We start from the raw sequence: 12,500 nt of genomic DNA on the forward strand, positions 1-12,500 counted from the left end.
TTAAGGGTTAGGTTAAGTTAGTTAGGTTAAGTACATACATAAGTGCCTGGGTAGCAAGCAGATGGCGGTATTTGACAATTTAGCAGCAAAATCATAGATTATTGAAAGATATTCCATATTCCAGACTGAAATGCTATAACAGAAGTGGAGTATTGGCCAGAATGACATGAACATTTCACCCGATCTGGTAATTGTCAGCCCATTCAATCGTCGTTATCAGCGTCTTATCACCCCATTCATATCGGCCAGTAGGCAGCCTACTGACCTGCTAGTAGGCGCAGAAGGTCGTTATCAGCGATTTGTTATCAGGAGAGGTTTCCGTTTTCGTCTTTTAACGCGTTTTGTTGCTTAATTCTAACGCTAAACCTAACCCTAACCCTCACCCTAACTTTAACCCTCACCCTAACCCTAACCCTAAGTTGTTTTATTTGCCTAAATATAAAGTTGTTTGATAACGGCCATTGAAACCTACTGAAACCTCCTAGCAGGTTTATCAGCGATAGGAATGGGGCTGATGACGAACCTACTGAATCTATGGGTGACAACAGTCAGATCGGGTAAACATTTGGACACTTGTTCAGCGGGTATCTTGCATGTTGCGTTCAGGTGCACTGTAATTTATTTATATATTTAAATTCCCCCGCGGGCCGCATGTGACCCGCAGGCCGCAAGTTGAGTATCACTGCGCTAACCTAAATCCTAATCCTAATTCTAACCTCTGTGTAAAACTTGTTCTCACAAGGATAGAAGTGCAGAACACACACACATACACAATGTTGCAAGGTTACCAGAACTTCTCGTCACAGGGACAGTTTCTACCCAATTGCCATCCACCTCTTCAACGAGACCCTAAAGGCCCCACAAATCAGCTTCAACGAGACCCTAAAGCCGCCCACAAATCAGCTTCAACGAGACCCTAAAGCCCCCACAAATCAGCTTCAACGAGACCCTAAAGCCCCCACAAATCAGGACTTTATCACTCCCACCCCCTCAATAGTAACAGGCCAGGGCCACCCTGCCCCCCATCCAGGGTTGGGGAGTAACGGATTACATGTAACGCCGTTATGTAATCTGATTACAAAAAAACGGTAACTGTAATCTGTCACAGTACATTTTAAGATGTGTAATCTACATTACAGTAACGGGGGTATAGTAACGGCGTTACAGGTGGGATTACATTCGCCCTTGCCTCTTCATTAATTTTACAAAATAACAACAAAAAACGGTGTAGCCAACTGTGGCTGGTGCGTGACTGTGACGAGGACGAGCGAGGCGGAGCAACAGCAGCAGCTGCAGGCAGCATTCATGATGACAGGGACCCGCGCCTGTGGTGCCTCCTCCCACGAGTGCATTCACCTCATGGAAATATAACAAGCATTTCACTTTTACGTTCGCTCAGTGTTTAGACAGATCAACTTTTACAGACTTAGACAGATCAATTTTAGATCTTGTGTGTGGGGCTGTCAGCTGAACGTTACGAGCTGCCAGGCAGTGGAAAATCTGCATTGAATTTCTCTGCCTGACTCCCGTGCTGACAAACGCTGCTCTAGTCTGCATGGCGCGAGAGGTTTTTACTTTCACTTACGGCCACATTCCACTGAGTCCGTGTTCGGTCCGTCTGCGCTGCGGTACGGTTTTGTTTACGTTTCCACTCTAATCATTGTGTCAACTCCCACCTACTCCGCTGCATTGCGTGTCTACTCCGTCCCAGCTCCGACGATCCGGAGCTCTCCCAAAAAGATACGCAAGGCTTCTATTTTTCACGGATGTCAGAGCAAAGCTGCAGCAAGTTGGGTCAGGCGTGGAGTCAACAGGGCAGAAGTGCTTACAGCATTTCACGTCATGTTTTAAGATTAAAGCAACAAGCTGCGTCTTCCACTCCACATCATGAAAAATACCCATAACGTAAATTAAAGTGGTCTTAAAAATAACTCTTGTTGTATTCTCCTTAACTTCATGTTGGTATAAACATTCTTATCTGGTTATCAATGGTAAAACATGCTTCATCTAGTTAAATAAGGGTTTTAGCCAGGACTCTTGACCAGGACTCCCTGGAAGAAGAGATATTGTATCCCAATGGGACATTCCTGGATTAAAAAAAAAAAGTAATCCAAAAGTAACTGAAAGTAATCCCTACTTTACTTTTAAATAGTGGTAATCGGATTACGTTACTAAGTACAATTTTTTAACAAGTAACAAGTAACTTTAAGGGATTCCTATTTAAAAGTAACCTACCCAACCCTGCCCCCATCATATGTCACTTTAGTTTAAAGGATTATATTTTGCACTTTATAATTAGTGATTGTTTTTCTGTATTGCTTTGTCTTCTAATAGATGTGACGCTCTGCTGCATACTTGCACTAAGTCAGATTCCTTCTATGTAATCTGATTATTTAATGTGTGCTATTAAAGTGAACCGTGAATCTTGAATCTTACTGTCCAAGGTTACAAACTCACATGTAATCCAGTGTTGGAGCGTCTGGGTAACGTAGAGGTAAAAGCACTCGCCTACTACTAGGGGAACTGGGGGGAATAGCGTGATCCTCCCACGCGCTACGTCCTGCTGGTGAAACCCCTCGCTGTCAGGTGAAAAGAAGCGGCTGGCCACTTCATGTGTATCAGAGGAGGTATGTATGTGCTTAGTCTCTCCCCAGACTCAAATATTACGTTGAATCGCTGCGCTCCGCATACTACATAAGTGAGTCTGTGCCAGTTAACAGCCACTGCTGGTTTTTGAAGGCGGGTTGAAATTGAATGAGTGACAGGTCTTAGCACCGATGAGAGAGCGGTTCGAAAAATGGGCTGCGCCTTCCGTGTTGTCTGATCGCAAAGTCGTTACTGATTGGAGAGGACTGAAGCCATCACTGGCATATGACTGGTCAAGTGAATGGTTCCCTCCCATAACCAGCCGGCTGAGGGAAAGTGTCCCAGACCCAGAGAGAGCTCGGCAGCATGCAGTAACGTAGTGTATCAGCGTAAGAACTCTCATGGGTCTGGCATTGAGACTAGTATGTGCTAGTCTACAACTCTCCCCAGATCGGCAGAGGGGGTGGAGCAACGACCGGGACAGCAGGGGGAATTGGCCAAGTACAACTGGGGAGAAAATGGGAGAAAGAAGTAGGGGAAAAAAGCCAGTGTTCAGACAGAGGGAGATAGGCCCACATCCAGACAGTGGTGTGGTCCCACCATAAAACCTCTCTAATGGTATCTCTGCAGCCTGAGGTAAAATGAGTCTTCCGGTTGCCATGGTGACAGCCCGCGTTGCTAGCGGTAACAAGTAAGGCTCACGGTCAGGCTGTTTAAAAGTGACTTATGTCTGACTCACAATGCAGAGACAATCGTACCTACTGGACGTCCCGCCGTAGCCGCCGTAGCCAGAAATGGCTCAATTACTGTCATTTATAAGCTGATTAAATCAGCTTATAAATGACAGTAATTGAGCAAAATAACAAGCAAAATAGTAACAAAGTCTATACAAACTTTTTGCATAAACTGTTACACTAGGCATCAAGTGTGCTACGGGGGCTCGATTCCTAGGGCTCGCCCTGCAGCTCGCATACGCAGCTCAGCCGCTGCGCGGCCTCGGCCACAGCTCGGGAGAGAACAATGTCCACTTGCTCTAAATATTATGACATCACTGATGATGTAATAAGATGATTTATGACATCACTGATTATGTCACAATGCCTGACATCACTGATGATGTCACAACGCCTCTTATGGCATAACTGATGAGGTCACAATGCCTATGACATCACTGATGACATCACTTCCGGGACAAAAATTGAAACAGAGAACATTGCCCACTTGCTAGTATGAAGAGTTGATACGACCGGGACAGCAGGTGGAATTGGCCCAATATAAATTGGGGAGAAAATGGGAGAAAAACTGAGAAAAGAAAAACAGAGAAAAAGCAACTTAATAATAAATATGCAAATTGTGACCCAGTCCTGTTCGCAATCGAACGCTAAAGATTTGTGAGCGGGCACAGCAGTGTGTTGGTCCTACATGTTTAGGTTTAAATGTTTAACAACATAGAGAAAACATAATTTCATTTCATTTCATGTTTATTTGAATAGGGACAGATACATATACATATACATAGAACATTTAAACAAGAAACGGTATGATGTCATATATCATAACATTTATAGCCTAAGCTAATTTGCAATGTTTGTCCCTAGATGGTTTTTTTTTCTTTCAATTTTTCAATAGAACGGTACACAAACAAGACAAAACAAACAGGCCCAGGCACAGGAAAAGAAAAAAAAACATACGAACATAATCAACATTCAATATTACAACGTGGTGCTACCAGCCACATAAGGGACATTATGTCCTTAAAAGTGCCATCGCCCCTAACCTCATCGAGGTAGGCTAGAAACGGCTCCCAGATCGTTAGAAATTTTCCAAGTGAGTTGGTTCTCAGGAACCTGAGCCTCTCCATCCGTATGACACAGATCATGTCCATCAACCACAATTGAAAAGGAGGTGAAGAGGGGGACTTCCATTCCTTCAAAATTAGTTTTTTGGCAACAATTGTCACCAGTGTCAGAGACTGTTGCACAGCTGCAGGGAAGTTCAGAGAGGACTCCAAGCAGCCAAAGATGGCGAGTTCTGCCTCCGGCTGAAGGGTTATTCTGTAAGCCTTAGAGTACCAGTCAAATATTTTGGCCCAGAATCCTGTCAGTGAAGGGCAGAACCAGAAAGCATGAGACAGAGTGCCCTCTGACACCTGACACCTGTCACACAGTGGTGAGACGGAAAGGTAGATGTCCCTAGATGTTATTAAAAGCACATATTAAATGTAGGGATGCACTGATATGAAAACTTTGGCCGATACGATAACCGATTAACATTGCTGTTATGGCCGATAAACGATATTTACCGAATTCGATATGATGTGTATAAAAACACTTTTCTATGATAATCAAATTTTGTACATACTGAAAAACACATGTAAACACTGTGAATTTGAAAGATTCATGCTTTTCTTTATTTCCAAAACATTTGGAAAAGCCCATAAATCATAGATTTAACACATTGTTTCTTCTCAATGTGAAGATTTTGGCATAATACCTGTTAGAGAATGGAATTTTAACCATTCTACATCCGCTAAATGTATATATAACAGCTGATATAGCCTAAACCAAATGAACTTGAAGCCAGGAGTCCAGGAAGATCACATATAGATTCACCCATGGCAGAGGACTTCTCCTTTTGCTGAGACCTTGGTCAGTGCGTCGTGTTCCAATAACAACTGATAACTCTCAGTCAGACTGGAGCAGCGCACACACATTTAACCCCCCCTCCTCTCTTTGTTTCTCTCTGCCTTCCTTTGCCTATAAAGCGTATGTCAAATTGTGACATCGCCGCGGAATATTTGACTCTGTATAACGTATCAGAATGTGTACATTGAGATTCAGCCCTCTGACAATACATATTGCCAGAGAATGTATGGGTTATTAAATATATTTCTATAAGACATCTTCCTGGACTCCTGGCTTCAAGTTCATTTGGTTTAGGCTATATCAGCTGCATTGCAACATCGGACCGATGCCGATATGTTAAAAAATGACTAACATCGGCCGATGGTTGCCGATACAGTATATCGTGCATCCCTAATCAAAAGCAAATATACAAAAAATATACAATAAGCAAAGATAGAGAACACACCGAAGGATATTATCAGCATAGAACATCGAGTTTACACACACACACACACACACACACACACACACACACACACACACACACACACACACACACACACACACACACACACACACACACACACACACACACACACACACACACACACACACACACACACACACACATATTCTTATGTAAGTGCTATGACACTGACTGCCTGTCTCAATGTGCGCTCACCAGGTGATGGGCCTTGCCTGGGCTCTCGGCTCCCCAACCAGCCTTACAAATGGATGTCCTACAAAGAGGTTAGTGCTGGCGAGAAGACATGATCCAATAACGACAACACAGACCAACACAAACACAATCTGACCTCAGAGGACCGCGCTGCAGAATATAACTCCAAGAAGACATTTCCAGCATTTGACAAAACGGACACAGGCTATTCTTACAAAATGGTTGTGGGAATGAAAGTAAAGGACTCGCACACAGAACTATAGACAAGACAAAGTCTTAAAAAATCAGATCCATTTTATTTTAGGATCGGCACAAATTGGCAGCAAACGTTTCAGTCCTAGTTGGACTATCGTCAGTGCACTGACGATAGTCCAACTAGGACTGAAACGTTTGCTGCCAATTTGTGCCGATCCTAAAATAAAATGGATCTGATTTTTTAAGACTTTGTCTTGTCTATAGTTCTGTGTGCGAGTCCTCCACTGCTTGTTACTGTATCTTATCTGACTGCCGCACCAGAAGCAAGAATCACTAGGACCGATGTCAAGCGCGCAGCTCTCTTCATGCTCAGTAATGAAAGTAAAGCAAACGTCACTATTAAGCCCACCAAATACGTCATTTCTTTATTAATTTTTAATTATATATATATTTTTATATACTGCCCCAATATAAATGGAAACTCTTTAGTTGATATGAAAGTCTAATTTCTCATTTGAAGTGTCACTAATTCATTTATACCAATCTCTAATATTTTTATTGTATAATCTGTCAAAATATGTCAAAAGTATGGCATGGGCTTAATAATGTACCCTAAAGCCCTAGCCCCTTTAGGGACTTGTGTCAAGTTCGTCTCGCTTGCTGGACTCTCCCTCCACAGTCCCTTGTCCAAATATTAAGTGAGGCGCTGAGAAAGCTCCCATGCAGCAGAACATACCCACCCTCCCTGTCCTCCAGGACTGTCTCTCCCCGCCCAGACCCAGGCTACCCCCCACGGCAGCGGATAATAGGAGGATAGTGTAGTAGGCTGTGGTCAGGCGAAGGGACCGCGGTCATGATGACAACAGGAGGCGAAGCAGAGAACGGCAGTCCCAGACAGTATAGCAGCAGGCTAATCCTGTAGGCAGGCGGGGAGCGGCAAACAGGCGGAAGACAACAGGGACACCAGCGTAGATCGGCAGCAGGCTTTGGAGACATAGAGCAGGAAACAATAAGGAACATAGTAGCTGCGCAAAAGACATGCCACACTCTCACATAATATGATCCAGGACACCACCGTCCCTTTCTGGTAACATAGCGAGCGTTGAATGTGGTCGTTCTGGTGCTTCCGCGCTCTCCTTTTATGGGCAAGGTGGCACCTCTCTTCTGGGGCAGAGTGAAGGTCACCTAGGAGTCAAGGTTAGTCAGATACAGAGCACCCCCCCTGGTCACAATATACACCATACATACACCATGTATTGTCTCTGGTTACATTAGTCCCATCCCAACCCAGAGTCACAAATCACAGTCTCCGCCCGCGACACATGTTCTGCTGCTTTGGAATTTTCTCGGCCCTCGCTTAATGTTTGGGGAAGGGACATGTGAAGGGAGAGTCTAGCAAGCGAGACAAACACAACACATGTCCCTAAAGGAGCTACCTAAAGTTAGCCCCAAAGTTTCTGAACAAAGTGAGAATTCTTCTAAACACATCGGCTAGCAAAATATAGCCTGTTCATGCATGTCACGATGAGATTATTGGCGAAAGTTTGGACAGACTGGATTGCTTTATTTTCTCCCACAGTATATACTGTCTTTTTTTCTCCCGTCTGACTGCACGACAAACAGGTAGGACAATTCCGACTGACAGGGGCTCAAAACTACGCTGTCACGTGTCCGCTCTGGACTCATTAAACTCGTGTCTAGGGGTATTTTATCGTTCCACCAACACCCGCAACATGAATGTGATCAAAAGCTTACAAGGATCAGGCTGTCGGTCATTGAAATGAGTTTGAATTACTTATCCCTTCAGGCTGCATCTTGTAGTCAGCTCTTTCTTCGGCTAGCAGCTAGTCCGTCCCGACCCTGGAACAGCACTGTCATCTATCGAGATGTGAGAGCCGGTCCTGATCTCACCAGTTCAGTAGTGGCTCGCCGAAGCGAGACTGGAAAACATAAGTCTATGAAACGTAACGTTCAGCTCCGGCTATCCTGTCGTTCTGCCTGTGTGAACGTCGTCGTCCTCGCCCCAGAAGTAATCCGACAGGAAGTAAGCCCGTTGGAGGTCGCCTTGAGAGTCATACTTATAGCAATAGTTCATACTCCCGCCAGGCAATTAAACATCATTCAATGAAACATCATTCAATGATCAGGACAGCCAGAAATACATAAGTAACCATGATCATATCTGATCTGAGGGGATACTGCCTACTCTCACCTAACGGACCGTGACAACAGGATAACAACTTTTTATTCATCACTCATTGCAATTTGCATCCACAAAAATATTTGAATTGAAATATAAGTACGAGCCAGAAGCCAATTAAACTTGGGATCATAGAAAGTTAATTGGGGTACCTGTAAAGCATGCAAACATGTGCCTGCCTACATATAAATAGCAAACTTTTCCCAAAATACTCCCAGTTCTATCTATTTTCATTTTGTCTCTACTCCTATCCTATGGCCTGTAAATGGCATTTGAAATAGGCACGACCAGCCTTTTTGCTGTGTTGTCACTGCAGAAAAAGCTAAAGTTACAACATGACTTCTTTGGAATGTAGTAAAAAAAAAAAAAAAACTAAAAACGAACAAAATCAAGTGGAAATTACTCTTCAATACTTCATCTTTCAATATGTGTTGACATCTTGTCTGTGTCTCTGTTCTGTGGTGTCCTGCTGGGGTGTGATGTTGGCAGTGATTTAAGAGTCTTTACTATAAAGTGTTCTATGTTTTAGAAATACTGACATTCCAATTAGAAAATGTGTGCAAACGTCGTACACACACACACACACACACACACACACACACACACACACACACACACACACACACACACACACACACACACACACACACACACACACACACACACACACACACACACACACACACACACACACACACACACACACACACAAAATACATTGTTTCCAAATGTAGGTTATTGTGACAATGATTAGCCCAGCCTGGAATCAGATGATAGCTTTGTTTCTGTTTCTTCCAGCAAGACATACTGTAACTCACTTTCCAGAATGTCTGGAACTAATCACTACAGACAGACACTACAGCTGCTGCTGAAGTTTCAAACACGCTTTGAAGCTGTTTGGACCGTGATGTTTCTTCATCTCTAAACAATGGAGATAACCCTTATGTTTATCTACAGCTGCAGCCGACAGGAAAGCTGAATTGCACAAACTTCGAGTTTTATCAATGAGATAATATGTCATTGATAAAAACATGTTATTTTAGACAAAGACGTTTTATTTATTCTCTCCAAATTCCCAGGGAAGCCAGATGTCTGGACACGGCTGTAGCCAGTGGTGTAGTGGTCCCTGGAGAAGTGGGTAGACTGTAACCTACGCCCCCCCCCGGCCGCTATATATATATATATATATATATATTTTGGCGGAATGAGGCGCACACCGAGGCAGATCCTTTGGCTTATCAAACTCTTTATTAGCGAGCGAACAGACACACATGAAGGCAGGCACGCCAACACCTCGCTAGCTTCTCCTACCTAGCCTAGCTCTCCCCAGCACGTCTGCTCTCTTCCAGCTCCACACAGCTCTCTCCCCCATTTCCACTTCCTCCCCTAGTCTCCACCCACTGGCCCTATGCTCCCTTCACTTGCCACTCCAAAACCCCAAACCCCACATGCACAGAACAACATAACAGACAGATACAGTTAGACATACACCCTACTAGCTATCCCATAATACTCCACCTTACCCCACGCTACACTGCCCCCCCCTTTTTAAACCATTTGCCCCCAAATGACACCCCAAAACAACCCTACATCAACACTAATAATGATTGGATTTATATAGCGCTTTTCTAGACACCCAAAGCGCTTCACAGGAATCATTATTCATTCACACCATTCGTACCAGTGGTGGTAAGCTACGGGTGATGTAGCCACAGCTGCCCTGGGGAAGACTGACGGAAGCGTGGCAGCCATTTCACGCCTACGGCCCCTCCGACCACCACCAACATTCATAGACATTCATACCCATTCATACGAGGCAATGAGGGTTAAGTGTCTTGCCCAAGGACACAACGACAACAGCTGGGAGGGAGCGGGATTCGAACCGCCAACCCTTGAGTCATTGGCCGACCTGCTCTACCTCCCGAGCTAATGCCGTCCCAAGCCAAGTCCATAAGCCATTCAACATTTTACATTTTAAACCAAACATTTCCCCTTCCCCGCACCACACTCAACACAGCGACGGCAGTAGTCCTCTACGTCTCCCTTGTGTTGGCTCCAATAGAAGAGTGCACGAACATGGGGAAGCATCTTCTCAGCCCCCAGATGACCCTGACCGCTGCGGATCCTGTGCGCCCATCGTAACACTAACCCCCGCAGGTAGCTAGGCACCACCGTCTGGAACCCCCTTTTCGTTTGCCCCCCTTTCTTCTCCAAAATCCCATCTTCACACAGACGCAGGTCCTCAAACACATGCCACAGTCCCTTCGTGGCACCGGAACACCGGTGAATCTCCTCCACAGGGGGCCGGCGTCCGGCCGCCACCCACGCGTACACCGGACCGATATCCACGTCCTCCACCTGCCTGCGCCTCCACTCACCCACGTCGACATCCATGATGGTGATGTCCTCGTCCTCCAGGTCCACATCTGAACAGTCCCCCTCGTCTTCCTCCACCTCTTGCACTCGCTCGTCCTCCCGTCCCCCTCCCCCAGGGGGCGGCGTGCTCAGGTCAACAGTGGGAACACAAATGGATGCCATCTCACTCTCCACCCCGGACCTCCGCACATCACCAGCGGGGGGTATGGAGCAGCTTGACTGGGCCGGCTCTTCCGACATTTGCACCCCTGGTACCTCAGGAAACACAATCGTCCCGACCTGAACAACCGGCTCTTCCCTCTGGTTGCTCACCTCCTCCCCAGGCTGTGTGTCTCCTCCGTTCCCCACAGTCTCAGTGCACTCTCTGGCTAAGTGCTCAGGCGAACGGCACGTCCAACAGAGCCTCACCCTTCCTCCAGGTGGACCTCCCTCCGTTCGCACTGTCCTTTGATCTCGGGACGCGTCGGGGCACACCCTGGCCAAATGTCCACATGTCCCACACGTCCAGCAGACACCTGGACGCGCCCAAAACCTCTGCTCCCTGGGTCTGGTCCCTCTCCTGGAACCGTAGTGGCACCCTCTCGCTAAGTGACCCACTCTCCCACAAGTCCAACAAGCTGTCCGTGCTGGCTCTGGCCGCTGCTCACCGTGCAGAGTGGCCTCTTTTATTAGCTGCATCAACTTCTCTGCCCAGGCAGGCGTAGCCTCCAACAGCCGTCTGACCTCTTTCAACAAACGGGCTTCCATCTTCCCCAAGTTGGCAGACCACCAGCTGTGCTCCGGAGTTATCGTCAACTCCCGGCGTGCTCCGTCACGTGCCATTCCCCTGTGGTCGTCCATGGCAGCTAGCTAGAAACGGCTAACTGCTAACGCTAAGTCGAGCCTGATTTTTAAGCCAAAACGATCCCACTTCTGACACCAATGTGGCGGAATGAAGCGCACACCGAGGCAGATCCTTTGGCTTATCAAACTCTTTATTAGCGAGCGAACAGACACACATGAAGGCAGGCACGCCAACACCTCGCTAGCTTCTCCTACCTAGCCTAGCTCTCCCCAGCACGTCTGCTCTCTTCCAGCTCCACACAGCTCTCTCCCCCATTTCCACTTCCTCCCCTAGTCTCCACCCACTGGCCCTATGCTCCCTTCACTTGCCACTCCAAAACCCCAAACCCCACATGCACAGAACAACATAACAGACAGATACAGTTAGACATACACCCTACTAGCTATCCCATAATACTCCACCTTACCCCACGCTACAATATATATACACACACATATATATATATATACATACACTTACTAGATTAAACTACTTTTGCTGGGCAGTCATCATTGGTGTCTACAAAAACAACATTTTGATTGAATTATAGGCTACAATGTAACAATGAGTTAGGCTACCATAACCTGAACATTAGCTACTGAATTTAGTTCATTGATACACAAATTTCAAACCAACTCACTAAGTTAATTTGAACCCAAGTAGCTGCCCCCCCCCCCCCCAATGTGTGACTGTTTCTCTCTTGACATACAGTAACAGGCTTTATTTTGAAAATCGACAGGATGTTTTATTTTATTATTCTCGTGGATTCCTGCCCAGCTCGATCTGCTCAGTGCTGCTTGACGCAACTCAAAGAGAGAAGCAAAAATACTCAATTTGTTTAGTGGAGCAGAGCGGAGAGCCGCTTCGGGGACGCGTCTGGTGGACACAGGCGTTCACTAACAGGCTGCGACCCTGCGACCAGCTCCGGTGTCCGCTTTGCGGTCGTAATGCAACGTTTCCTGTTGGAATCTCAATCTGCCCGGCTGCCCGGCAGAGACTAGGCAGAAAAGAGAAAAA

At 46.0% G+C, this 12,500-nt stretch overlaps 1 protein-coding gene across 1 annotated transcript in view; it reads left to right on the forward strand.

The window, feature by feature from the left end:
- acsl6 (acyl-CoA synthetase long chain family member 6) overlaps positions 1-12,500 on the forward strand; it is a gene marked incomplete at both ends in the record, with an annotated part of 94,912 nt that overhangs the window by 40,348 nt on the left and 42,064 nt on the right. The window contains one exon of the mRNA XM_083646527.1: positions 5,896-5,960. Coding sequence (XP_083502653.1) covers positions 5,896-5,960 — 65 coding nt within the window. The remainder of the gene's footprint in view (positions 1-5,895; positions 5,961-12,500) is intronic.

This window comes from Poromitra crassiceps (genome assembly GCF_964638095.1).
Source record: "Poromitra crassiceps genome assembly, chromosome: 1".
Classification (NCBI taxonomy): domain Eukaryota; kingdom Metazoa; phylum Chordata; class Actinopteri; order Beryciformes; family Melamphaidae; genus Poromitra; species Poromitra crassiceps.